Source organism: Mercurialis annua, linkage group LG5 (genome assembly GCF_937616625.2).
Source record: "Mercurialis annua linkage group LG5, ddMerAnnu1.2, whole genome shotgun sequence".
In the NCBI taxonomy this organism is placed as follows: Eukaryota; Viridiplantae; Streptophyta; class Magnoliopsida; order Malpighiales; family Euphorbiaceae; genus Mercurialis; species Mercurialis annua.
Genome location: NC_065574.1, coordinates 48,682,169 through 48,707,000, shown reverse-complemented (window position 1 = coordinate 48,707,000; position 24,832 = coordinate 48,682,169). Strand labels below are relative to the sequence as shown.

General features: G+C 32.2%; 2 protein-coding genes across 2 annotated transcripts; both read left to right on the top strand.

Annotated features, from left to right (window-relative positions):
* Positions 1-12,750: 12,750 nt before the first annotated feature.
* On the top strand, positions 12,751-14,080 carry LOC126681666 (flavonol sulfotransferase-like). Its single transcript, XM_050377218.2, has one exon. The coding sequence runs from the start codon at positions 12,772-12,774 to the stop codon at positions 13,849-13,851; it is 1,080 nt and encodes a 359-aa protein (XP_050233175.1). The 5' UTR covers positions 12,751-12,771; the 3' UTR covers positions 13,852-14,080.
* An 8,564-nt stretch (positions 14,081-22,644) lies between these two features.
* Positions 22,645-23,733, top strand: LOC126681669 (flavonol sulfotransferase-like). Its single transcript, XM_050377222.2, has one exon. The coding sequence runs from the start codon at positions 22,681-22,683 to the stop codon at positions 23,686-23,688; it is 1,008 nt and encodes a 335-aa protein (XP_050233179.1). The 5' UTR covers positions 22,645-22,680; the 3' UTR covers positions 23,689-23,733.
* Positions 23,734-24,832: the final 1,099 nt, after the last annotated feature.

Genomic DNA, 24,832 nt, shown 5'->3' with positions numbered 1-24,832 from the left:
GAATACTACATAGATCACTGTCATAAGTAATTCTCATTACAGTTCTATTAGTATAATCCTTTGACCTTGAAATCATCATGGATTTCTACATAGCTATTTCATATTTTGATACAGTCTTACATTATCTTTAACAGGATAATGGAATAGATTGTCATTGGATATGAAAGTAACTATGTGAGAAATGTGAGTGACTGAGAAGGAATTTGTCCCTCATTTATTTGAGTAAGATATCTATGGGCCCCTTGAAGAAGATAGACTGAAGAAAATGCATGGCCATGCTAATTGATAAGAAGTTATCATTTTCAGTCTACCTAGAGTCAAGAAACTAATGATTGAATGTTATAAGGATGACATAACTATGCCTTATATTCAATCTGGATATCGAGAGACAAAGGGATTAAAATATTATTGTAAATGGTTAAATCGGATTATCGATATTCATATAACTTGGGTAGTCATAATGTCTTGCTAGAGGCCACTTATGACTTGTGGGCTGAAATAGGGATTTCGAGCCTACTGCCAACGTTATATGAACCTACAGGGTCGCACACTAAGAACAGGCCCAAAACAGTTATGGGTTGTACAAGCCCAATGTGATTAAATGATTAATTATATATATATATATATATATATATATAATTCGTAATATATATATATTAATAAATATATATATTAATTCGAAATTTAAGGATAAGTGTTTTCCTTAATTTATTATTTTTGGAAGATAATAAATATAGTAATTAATATATATGGATAATTATCAAAAAGGAGTTTTTGATAAACATAAACTTGTAGAATTGCAATGAGATTGAAATTCGAATTTGTCTCAAACCCTAGTGTTATTTATCACTATAAATACTCATTAAGCAGTAGGTTTGAGAATCACGAAATTCATTATTCACTAAATCACTAAAATTCGAAATTGCTTGTGAAGCAATAGTGCTAGCACACAAGCACTAGTTTTGGCTAAGGTCTGTTCGTGTGGATACTCGTAGAGGACGTGTTCTTTTGGAGGCGTTTCTGATCCGAGGCCAGGTATCACCAAAGTGAACCACCTCCTTCCTTCCTACATTGCTGTTGAATTCGACATACAAGTAAGTAATTGTTCTGTTTAATTCGAATTACATGGATCTTGGTTTGGGTTTTTAGATAAATTTTTGAAATTCCACTGCGTTATGAACCAATAAAACCCAACAATTAATTCATACGTTGTTGATTAACTGGTCTATTTTAACTAAGCTCTCTCGAGTCAATAATTAAAATATAGGGCAATGAATGAATTGATCAAAAACATTCAAGCATAAAGAATATTAATCAACACCAAATTTTAACACCTATTAATTAATCGATAACTAACTCACTCTCGTGTTATTAAAAACCAAGGGACCACCGCCTGGGGCTCTGCCCCCGGGCCCCGCCAGGGGCGCTGCCCCTTGGACCCCGCTTGGGGCGCTGCCCCCAGACCCCGCCAAGGGGCCGCGCCCCTTGGACCCCGCTGATACACCCCATTAAGGACCGTTATCCTTTTAAGCCGGCGTGTTTTTGTCATGTATTTTATTTTAATACTTTAATGATAAATTTTAAATATGATTTAAATTATCATGAATAATATATTTATATGATTGTTGTTAAATATGATTTAAAATAGTAAAAGAATATGTTTTTAATGTTTATCTTATTGGTTATATGTTTTGCATGATTATTTTACATGTGATAAGATAGGATAACTAAATAGGATAAATAACAAACCCTTATTTAATATTAAGTCTTCAATATACCTCCCATTGTAATAACACTTATCAAGACTTAGATTGCTATGTATAGGTTATGCCAAAGCATGATGTATAAAGTCATCTAAGTAAGATAAGTTGGATAAAAGTGATATCCATATGTTTGATTTAGTTAGACTTAACTAGGTTATCAAAATAGTTTTGAACCTAGGGTATAAGATAGAATATCAAGACTACATGTGATGTTAATATTCTATGTTCAAGAATTGCATGAGATGTAATTGGTAAAGTGTTACCTACCTAAATAAACCACACTTAAAGTGATAAGCCAAAGCTTACTTGAAGTAGGGTGAAATATGGATCTTGTCCCACTATTATTTTTCAATTGTTGAAATTAACATTAAGGGTTTTTATATGAATTATGGATATATGTTGTGGGAATTTTATTGTGCCTTTTATTAAATGCTACTTGTATATTTATTGTTGTAGAGATGGCTACAAACACTACACCTACTTCATCAGTGCGATCAATCCTTGAGAAGGATAAGCTCAATGGCACTAACTTTCTGGACTGGTGCAGAAAACTAAGAATTGTTCTTAGGCAAGAAAGAAAGGAATATATCCTTGATCAACCCCTCCCTGAGGAACCAGCTCCTGCTGCTACTAGAGCTCAAAGGGATGCTTATACGAAGCATCTCAATGACTCTACTGATGTCACTTGCATTATGCTTGGATGCATGGAGAATGAACTCCAAAAGCAAATGATGGAATTGGATGCGAACACCATGATTACTGATCTCATGGAAATGTTCCAAGAGAGAGCAAGAATTGAAAGGTTCAATACCATCAAGGATTTGCTTTCTTGCAAGTTGACTACTAGCGGCTCAGTTAGTCCTCATGTTTTGAAGATGAAGGGTCATCTTGAACATTTGGACAGGCTCGGTCTCCCAATTGCCCAAGAGTTGGCTACAGACATTATTCTCCAATCTTTGCCTGAGGCTTATGATGGTTTCATCATGAACTTCAATATGCATAATATGGAGAAGACCACCACAGAGTTGCATGGGATGCTTCAAACTGCTGAAAAGAACATCAAGAATGAGATTAAGGATGTTCTTATGGTCAACAAGGGAAAGGGTATGAAAAGGTCTGGTAAGGGCAAGGGAAAGGCTTTTAAGAAGTCTAAGCCCAAGTCCAAGCCCAAGACCAAGGATGAACCCAAAGCAAAACCGCCAAAGGAAGGAACTTGCTTTTTCTGCAAGGAACCTGGACATTGGAAAAGGAATTGCAAGAAATATCTGGATGATCTGAAGAAGAACAAGGGTAGTGAGACTACCACTTCAGGTATTCATGTTATAGAAATTAATCTTTCTACTTCTGATTCATGGGTATTAGATACTGGATCTGGATCTCACATTTGTACTAATGTGCAGGGTCTCAAAAGGAGTAGAAGTTTGACAAAAGGCGAAGTGGACCTACGAGTTGGCAATGGAGCAAGAGTTGCTGCTTTAGCTGTAGGGACTTATGAGTTATCTTTGCCTAGTGGACTTATTTTATCTTTGAACAATTGTTATTATGTACCTACCATGTGTAGGAATATTATTTCTGTTTCTTGTTTGGACAAGGATGGTTTTGAATTTATTATTAGGAATAATAAATGCAGTATTTCGCATAATAACATTCTTTATGGATATGCTCCACGAAGTAGTGGTCTTTATATTTTAAATGTTGAAGACACTAATGAAAAATCAGTCTATAACATCAATGCTAAGAAGTTTAAGTCAAATGATTTAAACTCTACTTATCTCTGGCATTGTCGTTTAGGCCATATAAATGAGAAACGCATATCAAAACTTCAAAGAGATGGACTTTTGAATTCATTTGATTATGAATCATTTGAAACATGTGAATCTTGTCTAATGGGCAAAATGACAAAAACACCTTTTATTGGACAAGGTGAAAGAGCTAAAAACTTATTGGGCCTTATACATACAGATGTATGTGGTCCATTAAGTACAAATGCTAGAGGTGGATTTCAGTACTTCATTACTTTTACTGATGATCTCAGTAGATATGGTTATGTTTATCTGATGAAACATAAATCTGAATCTTTTGAAAAGTTCAAAATATTTAAGAATGAAGTACAAAATCAACTTGGTAAAAATATTAAAACACTAAGATCTGATCGAGGTGGTGAATATTTAAGCCAAGAATTTGTAGATCATCTAAGAGATTGTGGGATCGTTTCTCAATTGACTCCACCTGGAACACCACAATGGAATGGTGTGTCTGAACGGAGAAATCGAACTCTATTGGATATGGTTCGATCAATGATGAGTCAAACTGATCTTCCAATCTCATTTTGGGGTTATGCTTTAGAAACCGCTGCATTCATTTTGAATAGAGTTCCATCAAAGGCAGTTGAAAAGACACCATATGAGATATGGACTGGAAAAACTCCTAGTTTGTCTTTTCTTAAGATTTGGGGATGTCAAGCTTATGTGAAGCGACTAATTTCAGATAAATTAGCACCCAAATCTGACAAATGCCTTTTTGTAGGATATCCTAAAGAAACTAAAGGATATTACTTCTACAATGCTTATGAGAACAAAGTGTTTGTTGCTCGAAATGGTATCTTTTTGGAAAAAGAATTTATTTCCAAAGAAACCAGTGGGAGTACAGTACAACTTGAAGAAATTCAAGAACCACAAAATAGCATTGTACCAAGTATGGAACCTCAAAAGAATCAACAAGCAATTGCTGAACCAGTACAAGTACCACAAGGCCAAAGGAGGTCTGATAGGACACGTCATAATCCTATGAGATATGGATTTCTCATTACTGAGAACAATGATGTGATGATTGTGGATCAAGAAGAACCCACATCCTATCAAGAGGCCATAAATAGTCCTGACTCTGAAAAATGGCTCGAAGCCATGAGATCTGAAATGCAATCCATGTATGATAATCAAGTTTGGACCTTGATTGACCCAACGGATGGTGTAAAAACCATTGGGTGCAAATGGGTCTTCAAAATGAAGACTGACATGGATGGCAATGTGCATACCTATAAAGCAAGACTAGTTGCAAAAGGTTTCAGACAAATACATGGTATAGACTATGATGAAACCTTTTCACCAGTTGCTATGCTCAAATCCATTCGAATTCTCCTTGCCATAGCTGCATATTATGACTATGAGATATGGCAAATGGATGTCAAAACAGCGTTTCTTAATGGAAACTTACTTGAGGATGTGTACATGACACAACCTGAGGGTTTTGCCAGTCCAGAGAATTCTGGAAAGGTTTGCAAGCTTCAAAAATCCATTTATGGATTAAAGCAAGCTTCTCGGAGTTGGAATCTTCGTTTTGATGAAGCAATCAAAGAGTTTGGATTCATCAAGAATGAAGATGAACCTTGTGTATACAAGAAGGTTAGTGGGAGCGCGATTGTTTTCTTAGTGCTTTATGTTGATGACATACTACTCATTGGAAACGACATTCCCATACTGCAAAATGTTAAATCATGGTTAGGGAAGTGTTTTTCAATGAAATACTTGGGCGATGCTGCTTATATATTAGGCATCAAGATCTATAGAGATAGATCTAGAAGACTCATTGGCCTAAGTCAAAGCACTTATGTTGATAAGGTATTAAACAGGTTTAGTATGCAAGACTCCAAGAGAGGATTCTTGCCAATGTCACATGGCATCAGTCTCAGCAAGACTCAGTGTCCTAAGACACAGGATGAGCGAGACCGCATGAGTAAGATTCCATATGCTTCTGCTATTGGATCTATCATGTATGCAATGTTGTGCACTCGACCTGATGTCTCGTATGCTTTGAGTACAACGAGCAGATACCAGTCAAATCCAGGTGAAAGTCACTGGGCAGCAGTTAAGAACATCCTTAAGTACTTGAGAAGAACCAAGGATGCATTCTTGCTATATGGTGGTCAGGAAGATGAGCTGATTGTAAAGGGTTACACAGACGCTAGCTTCCAAACTGACATTGATGATTATAAATCACAGTCAGGATATGTGTTTTGTTTGAATGGAGGTGCTTTTAGCTGGAAGAGCTCGAAGCAGGACACCGTTGCTGATTCTACAACAGAAGCTGAGTATATAGCTGCTTCAGACGCAGCTAAGGAGGCTGTTTGGATCAAAAAGTTCATAACTGGATTAGGAGTTGTTCCTAGTATATCCGATCCAGTGAACTTGTTATGTGATAACAATGGGGCCATAGCACAAGCAAAGGAGCCCAGATCACATCAGCAATCCAAACACATACTTAGACGTTATCATCTCATTCGAGAAATCATTGAGAGAGGAGACGTGAAGATATGCAGAGTTTCGACAAATGATAATGTTGCTGATCCGCTAACTAAGGCTCTTCCACAGCCTAAGCATGAGAGTCATACTAGGTCCATGGGAATTAGATTTAATGTAGATTGGGCCTAGTGCAAGTGGGAGATTGTTAGTGATATGCACTAGGTCAATCATGTTTGACCATGTTTTGACTTTATCATTTTATTATTTATTGATTGACAGTTTTTATCATTTTATATTAATGATTAAAATACTTGAATGGTTAATTCTTTCTAAGGTCATCGAGTATGTGACTTGATAGTAGAACCCTTAGGTTTAATAAAAGAATTATATACCATCTATCCCTAGTCTTAATAGAACATTGAGACTAGTATGATGTTGACTTATGATTATGTTTTACTAATCATGTATATGAGATATTAAGTCAAATCATAGGTGCTATTTGAGAAATAAGGCACTGGATGACCCACTGTGAGAATACTACATAAATCACTGTCATAAGTAATTCTCATTACAGTTCTATTAGTATAATCCTTTGACCTTGAAATCATCATGGATTTCTACATAGCTATTTCATATTTTGATACAGTCTTACATTATCTTTAACAGGATAATGGAATAGATTGTCATTGGATATGAAAGTAACTATGTGAGAAATGTGAGTGACTGAGAAGGAATTTGTCCCTCATTTATTTGAGTAAGATATCTATGGGCCCCTTGAAGAAGATAGACTGAAGAAAATGCATGGCCATGCTAATTGATAAGAAGTTATCATTTTCAGTCTACTTAGAGTCAAGAAACTAATGATTGAATGTTATAAGGATGACATAACTATGCCTTATATTCAATCTGGATATCGAGAGACAAAGGGATTAAAATATTATTGTAAATGGTTAAATCGGATTATCGATATTCATATAACTTGGGTAGTCATAATGTCTTGCTAGAGGCCACTTATGACTTGTGGGCTGAAATAGGGATTTCGAGCCTACTGCCAACGTTATATGAACCTACAGGGTCGCACACTAAGAACAGGCCCAAAACAGTTATGGGTTGTACAAGCCCAATGTGATTAAATGATTATATATATATATATATATATATATATATATATATATATATATATATATATATATATATATATAATTCGTAATATATATATATTAATAAATATATATATTAATTCGAAATTTAAGGATAAGTGTTTTCCTTAATTTATTATTTTTGGAAGATAATAAATATAGTAATTAATATATATGGATAATTATCAAAAAGGAGTTTTTGATAAACATAAACTTGTAGAATTGCAATGAGATTGAAATTCGAATTTGTCTCAAACCCTAGTGTTATTTATCACTATAAATACTCATTAAGCAGTAGGTTTGAGAATCACGAAATTCATTATTCACTAAATCACTAAAATTCGAAATTGCTTGTGAAGCAATAGTGCTAGCACACAAGCACTAGTTTTGGCTAAGGTCTGTTCGTGTGGATACTCGTAGAGGACGTGTTCTTTTGGAGGCGTTTCTGATCCGAGGCCAGGTATCACCAAAGTGAACCACCTCCTTCCTTCCTACATTGCTGTTGAATTCGACATACAAGTAAGTAATTGTTTTGTTTAATTCGAATTACATGGATCTTGGTTTGGGTTTTTAGATAAATTTTTGAAATTCCGCTGCGTTATGAACCAATAAAACCCAACAATTAATTCATACGTTGTTGATTAACTGGTCTATTTTAACTAAGCTCTCTCGAGTCAATAATTAAAATATAGGGCAATGAATGAATTGATCAAAAACATTCAAGCATAAAGAATATTAATCAACACCAAATTTTAACACCTATTAATTAATCGATAACTAACTCACTCTCGTGTTATTAAAAACCAATTGACCAACTAAATTGTGATTGTGAAGTAAACTCAAGATTACTTAAATTCCAATTCACTCTCGTGGCGTTGTCCTTTAAGTTTCCGATTATTTAGATCTATTTAATTAACAATTTCTCAATAAGTTAACTAAACATGTATCATGAATCAATTTCTCAATTTAATCCAAGCATTAAGTTCAATAACCGAAACACGATAAATCACCAAATATCCAAGGCCAATCAATTATACAAATAAACGTTCATATCAACCCTTGAACTAAAAGTTTAGTTACTCATTGTCATATGAATTACAACAATGGATAAGTTACACCTTGAGTACATGAAAAATAAAAGATAGAAATAATCTATACTAAAGAGTATTTTTGATGGCTAAGTCTAAGTATACACTAAGTGGTATATATTTTTTCTACACAAATGGAGTCTATTTATAGAGTCACTTGGAGTGGAGTTCAAGATAAAAATATCATCCTTCCATAAGAAACTTGAGTCATGATCAAGTTAAAAATATCTTCTTTCCTTTGAAAGTGGAGTAATGATCAAGTCCGTCCATAATCTTCTTGAGTGGACCAATCTTTAACTTGTCTTGTTTCCAAAAGAGCATAGCTTATTCCCTTAATGAGCTTCTATCTTATTGTCAAAGCTCACTTCTTTGTGTGCAAGTCAAGAAAGATCACTCTATTGAGTGTGAATGCAATATTCTGCTGATTATGGAAAGTCTCATGTGATAACTTCAGAATGTCGTTGCCTTATTCCCATGCGAACACAATCTCGCGCAGATCCAGATCTCAGCCGGCCCTTGGCCGGCTGGAGGCCGGCTGATCTTTTGTCTTTTATTCTTTGACCGGTTCGATTGAACTCGAACCGGTTGGGCTTGGGTTTGACTCTGATTTTCTGAATTCTTCTGGCTTTGAAAATTTGACCCTGTTTCAATCATAAATACCCAAAAATGATAAGATTTAATATTTATTCATAAAAACTACAAAACACGAAAACCTAAATATATAAGCTCTTATTTTACGCATAAGTGCTACAAACTAGCGAATAAATGCTATAAAACTACGTAAAATAATAGCTTATCAAACCTCCTCACACTGAAACTTTGCTTGTACTCAAGAAAAATATGAATCTTGCCTTTACTACAAACTACCTAGGCTCGAAACATGTTAAGTACAAGTCAATAATTAATTTACAAACTAATGAATTAATTAAGTGAGATCTTCTAAACCAACAACCAATATTAATGATACAGACAAATGATGAATGAAATTAAAACGACATAATTCGATAACACTGAAAATACTATCTTTCTAACTTATGCAACACTAAATAACACTAATGAATCACCATCGTTTGCGTGACATGTGAAAATAGTCAATTTTCTTACTTAGGCAGATCATGTCATAATCTCATAATAAATGAGCAAATGACATCAATTCCTCACAAGTTTTCACTCCGACACTCATGTGTTTAAGGTGTGAAATCAACAAATTATCTCTTAATTGAAAACATGCGAATTTACCATAGGCTTGCTCATAGTCCAGGACTCCGCTACTTGACTCGGTTTTTGACAAAAATCACTTGGTCTTTTTATTTTCGGGTGTGATGGGTTTAAGGTAAAAGGTAAGTAATATTTTTGGATTTTTGAAATAACTTGACTTGAATCAACTTGACTTTGAAATACAAAATAGTGGACTAGCTTGGATTTTTTTCTTGAATGAGTGAACTTTCTTTCTTTGTAATTGCCTTTATTTTCTTTTTCTCTTGATTTTCCTTTTCTTTTCTTGCTTTTTCTTGCATCTGTTCTTTTTTTATTGCAAGGCATTTATTTATTTTTAGGCATTTGTTCACATCTTTTTTCCTCATCCAGCTAGAATCACAATTTTTCTTCAATCTTTATTGATCAAATCAAGTTGAGGTGTTAAAAGAGGTAGAGGTTTGAGGGGTAAAAATATGGAATGTGGGTCAAAAATCAAGAAAAAGGCTAAGGCTCAAAATTGTGTAATCTAATGGATATGAAGGGTAGGCTATTTAAGTGGTCTAAAATGAATTGTGTATACCTAAATGTCAAGATTATCTAAATGTTAAAAACTCAACCATGAAGTTCTAGAAATGTGGAATGTTAACAATTCTCACAACAAGAAAATTAGGCTCGAACTCTCAAAAATAATTGTTGTGTTTTGCCATTTACTCAAGTATTACAAGTCATGCCAAAATATGCCAAAGAGTTTGAAAATGACTCAATTTTTGATAAATAACAAACATGTCATGATTCCGCATCAGGCTATTCAGTCGTGTTTCAGCGGTCACTAAAAGTTAGAAATTGAATTCACCCTGATCTTATCGAATCATGTCATAAAATTAACATTTTTATCTGTCGAGTATCATTAACTATTGTTAGAATTAAAAACACACTTAATATTTATTCAAGGTTTGGAACTAATTATTTGACAAAAGTTTTATTAATTCTAGCCAAAACTTTATTTATTTTTCTCTTCACATTTTTATTTGTTTTTACCACCTCACAATATTTCTAACCATAATTAAACTAAATATATATAAAATTTTATTTTTAATTTGCTTTATTGAATTTTCTATTTTATTTTTTATTATTATGATTTTTTCTTTTCCCACCCCCTCATTTAAATAATGCATTGTCCTCAATATATTAGAAAGTTCAAGAATAAAAGAAAGAAGAGTAATTAATAAAAAATAAAATTGCTTCTCTCTTTTTTAGCGAGACGGCGAAATGCTCCACAGGGAGTTGCAAGCCACTCCATTTATACCCCATGTGCCATTGTCTGACGCAATTAGTGTTGGGCTGGATAATATAAATAAATCTAAAAACTGGTTAAATTACAAATAAAGATAGAATTTTAAAAAGTGCTAATTAAAGATAAACTTGAACTAGTTAGTGTTTTACTAGAAATGAAAACTAAAATGCATATGGTAATGCAATTCCTAACTAAAGAGCTTTATACAACAAATCAAAATAGAAATTTATAATTAAAAATCTAATTAAAGTGGGAACCGTAATATAAAAAAGGAAATTAAACAATGTAATCAAGTATAAAAACTTCCTAAAAAGCTAAATATGCTTCTCTTATTTGGTTGAAGAAAATATTCAAAACTAACATAAAAGACTTGTATGTAAATATTTGTTTGATTTTTCTAAAATCTGATTTTTAATGAAAATTTTGATAGCAACAATTTTTTTTTAAGATTTTCAGTATCTATTGGAATTGAAAATGCCGGTTCCGATTTCGAACTGTATATTTTATATTATTTTCTATATATGTATATATAATTAACTTATTGTTTATATAATTAATTAATCAAGTACATTAAATCTAATTTAATTTTAACTTAATTTTAAATATTTTAATTTAATTTTAATATATTTTTTTCATTTTCAAATCAATCAAAGCCAGAACTAGCCTGTTTTAAACCGGCCCGGGACCATTAAAGGTACAGTTCAGGGCTGCTTCAAGTGTTTCTCGAACTGTGAACCGGCAATTCCAATCGAAACTTCCGAGTTGTGAATTACGCCTACCTCCACCTTCAAATGCTTGCCAATTTTTTTAAAAAAGTTCGACTAATGTTTAAATCGAAACTGCCGAATTGTGGCACTCTCCCATCAGTCCCCTCTTTAACCCTACCATTTTTGTTTCTTTAAAGAATCTTCTTCTTAAACCAGTTAAGCAACGAGACAACATTTCTTGCTGAAATATGTAACTGTCTTAAGGTTTCATGTGACAATTTTTGTTTTCTTTGAGTTAGTAATGTGTGATTATATGTGGAAAATTTTATTCTAATATAAGTACAAGATATGCTGGTAGAAATCATGTGCATCATATTGTATTTTAGCATTTTCAGATTCTTTTTCTTTTTGAAAAGATCTGATATTTTAAAAGACCCCGACCTTTCATTCTCTTTTAAATCCCATCCTGACGTCGAAAATCAGTCAATATTATCCTATTTTGTATTTTTTTTCATTTCAATTGTATCCTAAAGCATAAAATTGACTTTTTTATTTGACAAAAATTCTCTAAATTGATTCTTTTTACATTATATTAACTTTTTACATTAAAATGAATATTTTTGAAGAATTTTGTTGAATTTTTGTCAAATAAATAAAGATCAATTTTGTGCTTCAGAGTACAATTGAAATGAAAAAAATACAAAATGAGGTAAAATTGACAAATTTCCAACGTCAGAGTAGAATTAAAAAGGAGATGAAAGATCGGAGTTTTTTTTAAGGCATTAAACCTTTTGAAAATAGCATGTTTTTCTTTTATGTAAAGACAAATTTTCAGGATAATTAATTTTAAATACTCACACTATCAATTTCCTTACACTTTAACAACAAAACTTTAATTCATATAATTTTTTATTTAATTTTTTAAAAAAAATCAATTAATTTTATTTTATTTTAAAAAACAAATGTGGCAATCGGATTCTATATTCTTTTGAAAACCTAACATATTATTTTAAGATATAATTATAAACTTTAATATTTTATGTAATTTGATTCTTCTAAAACTCGATTATGGCTCCGCCTTTGTATGTAGGCATTATTTGGCTAAAAAAATTCAGCTGAAATGAAATTATGCATATATGATAATTTTCATAAAAATATAAATTAAAGTAATCTTCATGAGACAAAATCCGGCTGTCACGTATGTATTTTGGTCGGAAAATTCCGTTGAAATGAAACTAGAATTTAGTAATCAATAAGAAACAAATCAAAACTAGATAATCAAAATGCAATAAACCAATTGTTTGGGTACTTCCAAATCAATTACTCCAAATTTTCATATTATAAAATGGCCAGCGACTCGAACCAAATTTCACACCTCAAAGCAACTCTTCATATTTCTTTCAATCCTCCTCCCATGGCACCAACTTCACTCCCGGCTCCGGCGACCGAAACAGACCAAGAACACATCACTGCTTTGAAAAACGTCAATGAAATAATCTCAACTCTTCCTAAATCACAAGGCTGGTGGTTTGATTATCTCTTCCAATACAAAGGCTTCTGGTTATCAACGAACTATGCAATAAAAGGTCACATGTTGCTTGAAGATCATCGCTTCATCTTCAAACCTGATGATATTATCCTGTCAACTTTTCCAAAATGTGGCACCACATGGCTTCGAGCTTTACTATTCGCCACCGTTAGTCGAAATGATTACGATTTTTCAAACCACCCTTTGCTTACAAGAAACCCTCAAGATTCTGTTCCTTTTCTAGAGGCATTCGTATGTACGAATCCGTCGGTTCTTGAAAACCTTCCTTCGCCGAGGTTGATCTCGACTCACCTCCCTTTTTCTTTCTTTCCAGAGTCTCTGACCACAGCTTCTGGTTACGGCAAGTTTGTTTACATTGGCCGTAACCCTAAAGATGTCCTTGTGTCCAAATGGCATTTTGCTCAGAAGCTAAGACCTAAAGAACTGCCACCTTTTTCATTTGAAGAGGCTTTCGAGATGTTCTGCAATGGAGTTTCGCATTACGGGCCGTATTGGGATCATGTGCTGAGTTACTGGAGAGCGAGTTTAGAAGCGCCCGAGAAGGTCTTGTTCTTGAAGTATGAGGATATGAAAAAAGAACCGGTGGTGCATGTTAAGAGACTGGCTGAGTTCACAGGAAAGCCATTTTCAGTGGAGGAGGAAGATAATGGGGTTGTGGAAGAGATAATAAAGCTGTGTAGCTTTGAGACATTGAGCAATTTGGAAGTGAATAAAGGAAGTAGAAAGATCAATGAGAATTTCGTTATCAAACATTCTGATTTTTTCAGGAAAGGTGAAACTGGAGATTGGAAGAATCATTTAACGCCTGAAATGGCAGCTCGTATCGATCGGATTACGGAGGAGAAACTTCAGGGCTCTGGTCTAACCTTTGATTGATCATCACTGTTTGCTGATGCATATCATATGCAGGCTCGTCCGAATGAAGTTTTCCGTTTTGTGTTTTGTTTCTGTTTTTTGTTTGTTAGCTTAATAAGTGTTGAAACTTCGTGATCTTTATCTTGTAATGTAGATCATGTGATCCAATGTCAGTCTCTAATGTTGTTGTTGCTTTTGGTTTTTGATTAAGGAAAAATAATTTTAGCCTATTAAATTTTTGAAAATTTATTATTGTTTTAACTTTTAAAGCAACTTTTTTTTTACGAGGATTCACTCTACTGAGCCGAAACTTTATATAATTGTCAAATCCCGAAATGTGCACCACCCGCAAGTCCACATACCTGATAATTTCGGAAGAAAATAGTCAGCAACTCAACATCAACCGCTCCATATTAAAAAGGGCGTAGCCGGGGTTCGAACTTGCGACTTTTGACGCTCAGATGGCTGAGACTTAGACCATTAGACCAAATCTGTGCGGACATTTAAGCAACATTTTTAAAAGGGACAATGTCAAAAAAAAATCATGAACTTTACCTGTTTTATAATTTTAATTACGCAATTTAAATTTTGTCATTTTCATGCACAAACTACCACTTTTTTTTAAATTTATACGCAGTACTCAGGTGTCACGACTCTGTTGGTGTAATGATATCTCTAATCAACTAATTAAGCAAGTTAAATTAAAAACCTTATTAATAGAATCAATAAATATAAAATAAAATTAAACGAAAATCATCAAATGATATAAAAATAACTATTAACATCATTAAATTTTTCCATATTTGTAAAAAATAAAAAGCGGTCGTCATTGGATTAAAATATTAAACTCTTGCGCCAATCACGATCATGATTGGATTAAAAATCAAACTCTTCTACCAATCACGATCGTCTTTTTTACTCCAATCACAGTCGTTTTTTTATATAAAAATAACTATGAACATCATTAAATTTTTTCATATTTGTAAAAAATAAAAAAATGATTGTGATTGGCACAAAAGTTTAACTTTATTTTATTTAATATTTATTGATTCTATATGTAAGGTTTTTTATTTAACTAGTTTAATTAGTTAGTTAGAAATATCATTATCTGAAAAATTAATTAATCAAAAATAAAAGGCCTAATGTCTTAAAAAACCCCGACCTTTTAGCCCCTTTTCAATCATACCCTGACGTTGAAAATTTGTCAATTTTACCCTATTTTGCATTTTTGTGTTTCAATTGTACCCTGAAAAATTAAATTAACGTCTTTTGCGTTTGGAAATTTGTTTAAAACATTCTCCTTGTCTCGCATATATTGGTTGTATATTTTTAAAATTTATTTAAATTTAGTTAAATTAATTAAGAATTTAAATTAGTGTTAATTTGATTATGGTTTTTAGTTAGTTTTTAAAAATAAAGGACTTATTTGTACTTTTTTGAATAAAAACGAATTTAATTTCATGTGTAGACTTAATTAATTGAATGATTTCATCATTTAATTAAAAAAATTAACAAAAATTAAAATATTGGGGTACAATTGAAAACGAAAAATTCAAAAGTGGGTAAAATTGACAAATTTTCAACGTCGGGGTGGAATTGAAAAAAAGTTTAAAGGTGAGGGGTTTTTGAGTGATTAGGCCAAAATAAAATATACCTTTGAAAAAAGTTTATTAGTAAATCATGAATAATTATCTTTTTTTCCATATTAATTAATTTTTCAATATTTAACTTTTCAAGAATATTAACAGTTTTGAACCAAATAAGGTAAATTGTGGAGTACCTTTGAAGAAACTAAAAGATCTAACATTTTTTATGGACAGAATAATTAACATTAAGATAGTGAATTAATGATCAAATAAGGAAAATGTCATTTAACCCATCGTTTTGTACCTCCTTCATTGTCCCTCCTTACGTGGCAACATTTAATATGTCCAATTGCCCTCTAAAAATGTATATCTCAAAAAACAACTTTTAACGCATTCACTAATTTGTTGCCACGTCAGGTGGATTAAAAAAGGTGGGTTAAAAAGAAGAGTTATATAGAACTACTTATCAAATAATACCCAATACTATGTAACCAAGAAGACCTAATCCACCGCAATAAATTTTTGAATCAAATAAAAAAATAACAGATTTGATTGGATGGAAAACATCATTCCTTAAACAAGGAAAACGAGGACGAAAAGAACAATAATGCAAAACAGCTCGACAAATAGTTTCACGAGGGGGAAGCTTCAATAGCATAATTACTAAATCAAATTTCCAATTAACACTTCTTAAGCAAACCCTAGGAGTAATTATCTCTTACTAATTTTCGTGTTATTAAGACTTAGTTAGATGTTCATTAGGTCCACTCCCTAAAATCAAATATAAGAATAAAAATCAAGCGATAAGAAATCAATTTAATCCAAACATTAAATGAGAATAAACAACCTACAAAATTTAAACCAACAATCCAATCATCAACAATAAATTATTAACATAAATCATATTACCACCAATCGAAAAGTGTCGCTATTTATGGTAGAATCAAAAGAAATTAACAAAACAAGAGAAGAATTCATAAAATAGATAGTAAAATTAAGAAGGGAATAAATACCCGATGTAAACGACACCTTCAATTGAAGCCTTAATCCAGAAATTGTAGACTACAATTGATCTAAACCACTAATTAGAGAAAAAAATCAAAAACTAATTAAACCTAGATTTTTGCGAAAAGAGGTAGGTAATGAGATGACGGTGGCTCTTCCGAAAAAAGGCCCTTTTATACTCTCTTGGTCGAAATGGGTAATGCCCTAGATAATTCCAATCATATGACTTCAAAAATTTTGAAGTCCTTAGGGGTATTTTTGAGACTTTTGAGTAAACATATTTCACGTCGACAGGTATCCTCCAAGCGCGACTAATGTCTTGCATCCGCTCGCAAGACATCTTTTGGCCAAATTTTTGGTCTTTTGCTTGCGCTCGTAAGAGCTCTTACGACCAAAAGAGGCATACGTGACCACCAATTTCATAAGGCCATAACACGTAGTAGACACCTCATAATGAGTTGGTTATTGATTCTATAAAAAGATTAGGATGTCTACTGTATTTATTGTGAATAACACAAATTCAATAGAGGCCAAATATTCCAAAATATGAAATCAGTCCGAAAGAGTCAAAATTATAATTACATAAATGTGTTCTCAGCGTTTTTTTTTGGTAACCTACGAATGCTCCAATTAAGCCCAAAACTCTTTAACATTGTGAATTTACTCCTGAAAACACTCAAGTAAAATAATGAGACATAAAAGCTATATAATTCACACAGTACGGGCATAAAAACACACTAGGATTGGAGTGTTTCTACTTCTATCAAATATTCTGTTCGCAGGAAAATATTTCCAAACTCGAATCTTTGAATTTATAGATGGGTACTGTGTGGATCGATGCTTTAACCGGTTTTGGTCCGAAAAGTTGAACAGGGTTTGACTTATCTAAATTAAAACATTAATCTGGAGGTTAAGAAACCCAGGCGAGATTATTGTTTGAACTACTCCTACTCCTAAGTTAACCAACCGCGGGGGTTGGGGATAAAAAAGCGCAGGGCTTTGAAGTTTGTGTTTGATTGATAATTTGTGTCGTGTCTAATACAAACCTAAAACTAGTTATTTATAGAGGACAAACCCTAAAATAGAAAACCTAGTCTAGTGAGATACAATCTCTTATTTGGATAAATACTAAACTAAATAATATAGATAATACCTAAAAATAAGATAATAACTAAAAAAGATAAATATTAAGCTAAGATAAGAACAAAATGATAACTGATGGCTTTTGGGCTCAAAAACCCGAATTAGCCCATATAAACTCTTTTTGGGCCAGTGTAAACAATGCCCCCCACGTTTTTTTTATCAGAATGTCAAAAAAGATGAAGAGACGTATTTATATCGCATGTCATACGTGATCGGTCGTTTAGACCGAAAAAATTAAGTCTGTCCTTCTAGCCGATTATAACAGTACAAATTAAGCGGCCAAATATTCCAATTATTGGGTTTAATGAGGAATACACTTTTGTTGCTTTGATTTAATCAGCAACTAAGTGTAGCAGGCGAGAAAAATTCTTTCCTCTGGATCGTGCATCTTTCATTCATCCATGCATAGCCCACTATCCACGTTGCTTTGTACCAAAATTTGCATGGTAAAGTTTTCCTTTGGCTTATCAACTTCTCATTCACAACATGTGCTAATCGGTCATTTTACCAAAATAAAAAAAAATGGACGCGGCAGAAAAGACATTCCCTATGCAATTTTGAGGACCTATACGTTTGATAAATTTGATGGCCATATATTCTCTTCCAACATAATATTTTTGACAGATAATGAAAAATTCGGCCACTTTTTTCAGCAATCTCGACGAAGCGTTACCCCAATAATTCCACAACACTCATAAAACTACCAAGATTCGCCTTTTTCTCCCTTTGGAATTGTTTTGATGGCTTCATCCATCTGATTTATCACTCCATCAAATACCCGCCGATTTTTTAAGCTACCTCATGAAATCGGCATGTAATAATGAGGAGAGAGTGGGAGGTAGGTCGCAGACAGAGTCATTTGTCTCCTCTCATGTGCTTAGTTTGGATGCTTGACTCCGAGATCGACGGTCGTGTCTCAGCGGGAGGTGCGTCGGTCCCCTTTTGCAGCTGAAACTCGACGATCATTACCACAACGGGAGGTACGTCGATCCCCTTTTGCGGTTGTAATCCTGACTTGTCGCCCTTTGCCATGATCTACTCCAAGTCTGAGTCTGAATCGCCTGACAATGTGCAATCTACTTCGGATTGGACTCGGTTACTTGAACGAGTGCACCTGTAACTTTTCTTCTTCGTTCCGGTTTTTGTGCTCACCATAAACGCGTCCCCAGTGGAGTCGCCAAAAGATGTTCGCAGGAAAATATTTCCAAACTCGAATCTTTGAATTTATAGATGGGTACTGTGTGGATCGATGCTTTAACCGGTTCGGTCCGAAAAGTTAAACAGGGTTTGACTTATCTAAATTAAAACATTAATCTGGAGGTTAAGAAACCCAGGCGAGATTATTGTTTGAACTACTCCTACTCCTAAGTTAACCAACCGCGGGGGTTGGGGATAAAAAAGCGCAGGGCTTTGAAGTTTGTGTTTGATTGATAATTTGTGTCGTGTCTAATACAAACCTAAAACTAGCTATTTATAGAGTACAAACCCTAAAATAGAAAATCTAGTCTAGTGAGATACAATCTCTTATTTGGATAAATACTAAACTAAATAATATAGATAATACCTAAAAATAAGATAATAACTAAAAAAGATAAATATTAAGCTAAGATAAGAACAAAATGATAAATGATGGCTTTTGGGCTCAAAAACCCGAATTAGCCCATATAAACTCTTTTTGGGCCAGTGTAAACATATTCTCACACTCAAATCTTGCTTATCTCCAAGTAAAGACACAAATATGTAATAACTATGGAGAACAACATGTCAAAATAAAGCAATAATCATCGTTTTCAAATCTTCCCTGTAAGGTTAATTCACCAACTTAATTCCACACCCTACAACACAAAGGAATGCTAACAAGTGAGACAGTTTATGACTCCACATGAAAACCAAAGGAATGCTAACATCACCGATAACCTACTCAGATGCTCAACTAATACTCAATTTAACATCAAATATAATTCAAGACATGCAAACTAATAATGAGAAATTTAAAAAAAAAATCTAGGACATATGAGCAATTCGACATTTATAAACAATAAATACACAAAAGTGCTTTTTACCTCACTTGGTTCACTTTAACACTCAAAGTGTTTAGGTGAATATAAAAATAAAGTTCACAAATGAATCGTATGCCAATCCAACTATAAGTGTGCCCTTAGTCTAAACCTCCACTCATCAATTAAATCAAACACACAAATTAAAATGGTCTTTGAAGGGTTGTAATACAGTTTCGGTAAAGGTGCGGTAAAAAAAACTCTTTTTATTACCAAAAAAAAAAAAAACTCTTTTTATTTCCTTTCTTTTTCTCGTTTTTTTTCTTCTCATGTTTTTTTTTTAGACTAAATTAAGGTAAACATATAGAATTTTAAAGCTCAATATATAAACAACGATTACAAGATTAACATACACATTCTCACATTTATTTTTGAAAGCATCTTTAATTTATTGAGTCAAAGGTAGAAAGTGGAAAAAAATGTAAAAAAAAGATGAATGCGGTGAATTTAAATTTTAAAAATTGTGTAAGAGGTAAAGCATAGGTTATTATAGTGGTTTAAAAAGGAGTATATAATTATCACGTTTGTGCATTTTAATTCAAATATTGAGTCTCGCAAAAGGCACCTGGAAAAATTTAGAGAAAATAACATGCAATTAATTCACACATCAACAAACTTATGGATATTAAATTCTATAGATCACTAGACTTCCCTCAAATTACAGAAAGGTCACTAAAAAATCTTTTGTTACAAAATGGTCATTGAACTATACTTTTTATTACAAAAATGTTTATGTTGTTATAAAATGAACACTAAACTTTTTGTGAATTACAAAAAAGTTATTGGATAATACCTTTTATTACAAAAAGGTCATTGAATTATGTTTGTTTTTGTAATTTTGGCTTGCCACGTAAGCAAAAATGTTGTGTCTTTGAGTAAAACGCAACGTTTTATATGGCTGAACCCCTTTATAATAAAAGGTATAATTTAATATATTTTGAGAAGAAGAATAGATCTATGTTCGTCTTTCCCGAGACGGATTCAGATTTTGGTTCGTTTTTCCGAAATGGCGGAGGTGTGTTTTATTAATTTTTAATTTAATTAATTTTAGAAATGCGTTTAAAGAACGGAGGTAGATTTTATGAAATAATAATATTTATTTATTTTAAATTAAATATTTATTATTGTTTTTAAAATTGATTTTTTTTTGTGTAAAGGATATTTTTTACGGTTTTTTATTTTAAAAAATTATTGATAATTAATATATTTTGAGTAATAAAATTATTATTATTTATTGAATTTAGTGAAGAATAAGGTTTTTTTTATTGTAAATAATATTAGAGTCTAATTAGAAAATAGGTTTAAAATAAAAATTTATCTTAGACTTTTATTTAAGTGAAAAGAGGTTAATTTAATATTTTAAAATATAATTAAAATATAAAAAGGCAAATTAGAGTAGAATCGGAGAAATTTTTATTCAAGATATGTTTGGAAAAAGGGTTAAAGATGAGAGGATTTTGCGTGATTAGGTTAATAGGAAAAAAATAAGTTCAAGAAATATTTAAAAAAAGGGTCAAAGATGAGTGGTTTTTGTATGAGTAGGTTAATACTCTCTCCGTCTTAAAATAATAGTCCATTTTTTTAATTTTTTTTGTTCCAAAATAATAGTCCACTTTTCTTATAAATCACAATTTATAGTCTTTATTTTTTATATTATCCTTATTTAAAGCGTATCATTTATTGCTATTAGCTTATGCTCATAACATTTAACAAGGGTATGATAGAAAAAATGAAGATAAATTTGTGAAAAGTTAGAGTATTAATTGTATTTTTTAAACTATGTGAAAAGAGAAAAATACACTATTAGTATTTTGAAACGGAGGAGGTAGAAAAAAAGTAAAATATACTGTGAAGTCAAATCTATAGAGAAATTAAGGTAAGAATTTTTAAATTTTAAAGTGTAATAAATGATCAGTGACAACATTACAATCCTTTTCGCAACCAAATCTCTCACTACTTCCTTCTTCTCTTTCTGAAATGTGTCTGTTTTAAGGTGGTCGTGATGATTTTTGTTTCTTCTGGATCAGTAATATATGTGGAAAATTGTATTCTACTATACATACAAGATATGCCGCTCGACATCATGTGCATCATATTGAATTTAGCATTTTCCGTTTTTTTCCAGCATTTTTCTTCAAGTATAATAGACAAATTTTCAGGATAATTGATCATGCGATATTCAAACTGATTTTTATATATATTTTGATAATCGAATTTTAATTTATTAAATTTTAATTATTAAATTATAATTTTTTGGATTTGATTATTGAATTTCAATTTTATTTCAAAAAATATTGGCAATTGAATTTTATATATTTTTTTTCCAAAACTTTTATCATGGATGAAAAATTTGGTCTGAAATTTTTCAATTAAAATGATTTTATGCATATATAATAACAGATTTTTATGAAATTATAAGTAAAAAATTAATTTTCATGTGAAAACATCAGACTGCCACCTGTGCATTCTGGCAAAAAATTTGTGTTGAAATAAAATTCGGATTTAACAATTAAAGTAAAATAAATTTAAAATGATGGAATATCATTCCTTAAAGACCCTGTTGGAAGTTATGGTAAATTTTATGGTTTTTTGTGGTGTGGAAAATATAAATATGTGCGTTTCAAAAAAAAATATAAATGTGTAGAAATGAGAGTCTTTCGTAACAATGCTCCAAATAAGGATTTGTTGATTTTCAACTATTTTTCGAAAGCAGCTATTCTATTTAAGATTTATAGAATGAATTTTTTTTATTCGGATTTGAAGTGTTTTAGAAATTTTTATGGTATCTTATTTTTTAAATCATAATTGTTGTGATCATTTCTCTTAGTCGTAGCGGCTGTACTATTTGTTGTGCGAAAATTTTGAGTATTTGTTTTGCCACATAAATCTAAGTGACTTTAATCTACATATTACTCATAAACAAAAATACAATAAAATCATAATTTGGATACTCTCCATGTCTATTATTGCAAAGTTTCATATTATAAAATGGCAGCGACTCAATCACAATTTCATACCTCAACTCAACTCTTCATGATATCCCTTTCAATTCTCCTCCCATGGCAGCAACTTCACTACCATCTCCAGCAACCGAAACCGACCAAGAACACATCGCCGCTTTGAAGCACTTCAATGAAATAATCCCAACTCTTCCGAAATCAAAAGGCTGGTGGTTTGATCATCTCTCTCGATACAAAGGCTTCTGGTTATCATCACAATTCGCCATAAAAGGTCTCATGTTCATTCACCATCACTTCATCTCTAAACCTGACGATATTATCCTATCAACTTATCCAAAATGTGGCACCACATGGCTTCGAGCTTTATTATTCGCCACCGTTAATCGAAACGCTTGCGATTTCTCAAATCACCCTTTGCTTAAAAGCAATCCTCAAGATTTTGTTCCATTTTTAGAAGCATATGTATTTATGAATCCATCGGTTCTTGAAAACCTCGCTTCGCCAAGATTGCTCTCGACTCACCTCCCTTTTTCTTTATTTCCGGAATCTATAACCAGCGCTTCTGGTTGCTGCAAGTTTGTTTACATTTGCCGGAACCCTAAAGATGTTCTTGTTTCCAAATGGCACTTTGCTCAGAAGCTAAGGCCTAAAGAACTGCCACCTTTTTCATTTGAAGAAGCTTTTGAGATGTTCTGCAATGGAGTTTCGCATTACGGGCCGTATTGGGATCATGTGCTGAGTTACTGGCGAGCGAGTTTAGAAGCGCCGGAGAAGGTATTGTTCTTGAAATACGAGGATATGAAAAAAGAACCGGTGGTGCATGTTAAGAGATTGGCTGAGTTTATAGGGCAGCCATTTTCAGTGGAGGAGGAAGATAATGGGGTTGTGGAAGAAATAATAAAGCTGTGTAGCTTTGAGAAGCTGAGCAATTTGGAAGTGAATAAAGGAAGTAGAAGAACTAATGACATGTTCGTAATTAAAAACTCTGATTTTTTCAGGAAAGGTGAAGCTGGAGACTGGAAGAATCATTTAACTCCTGAAATGGCAGCTCGTATCGATCAGATTACGGAGGAGAAACTTCATGGCTCTGGTCTAACCTTTGCTTGATCATCACTGTTTGCTGATGCATATCCAGATTTTGTTTTTTTGTTTTGTTTGACAGCTTAATAAGTTTTGAAACTTCATGATCTATATCTTGTAGATCATGTCCAATGTCCAATCTTTAATGTACGTTGTTGTTGCTTTTGGTTTTTGATTAAGGAAAAATAATCTTAGCGTGCCTAATTTTTAAAAAAAACTATTATTGTTTAAACAATGTTTTTAAGAGCATCTCAAATTAAATTTAGCATGAAAAAGTGATAAAATGCTATATATAGTATATCATTTTAATTTTTTCTCTAATATACAAAGTTGAAAAAAGTGTTATAATTATTTAATATGATAATTATTTTTTATTTTATTAATTTTTAATTATTTGATAATTTTTTTAATTACATATTGTAAATATAAATTAATGTATTATATTTTTTGATATTTTTTTATAAATGGTAATTATATTAGCACTAACACAAGATGCGTTAGGCAAAAAGAGCACTAGTATTTCGAAAAGAAATCTAGGCATCGGAATATATCGTTACTACCATAAACAAAATAGGCACGTTTTTAGATAAAAATTTACTGACTTGAACACCCGATGGGAGTGCCATGTGTCATGCCACGTCAGCAAAAACGCTATTAAAAATTTGTGCATGTTGTTTTTGAAAAGAAATGAAAGATGGTGCCCTAAATTGCCACGTTTTAAAGGTCGTGTTATTTTTGCAATTTTGTATAAAGGTGGTGATTTTATATGTAATTAACACTATTTATAATGAGTCACACTTTTATTGATACAATGAAAAAATGAATCCTTGTAATCCGTTGCTTCATTACGAAAAACCCTTTTAATTCTAGAGAAATTTTTAGGTAGACTTGGTCTAACACGTCATCCGTAGACTAAACCTATCACGTTATAACACATCATTAAAATAAGGCCTAATTACTTAAAAACCACTCACCTTGTAACTTTTTTTCATTTATACCACGACCTAGAAAAATTTTCAATTGTACCATATTTTCGATTTTTATGTTTCGTTTGTACCCCAAGAGTAATTTTTTTGATAATTTAATTAATTTAAAGATGAAAATATTAAAAACAAAATACATAAATGATTAACATTAATATTTTATTAGAATATAGGTTAAAAATGAAAGA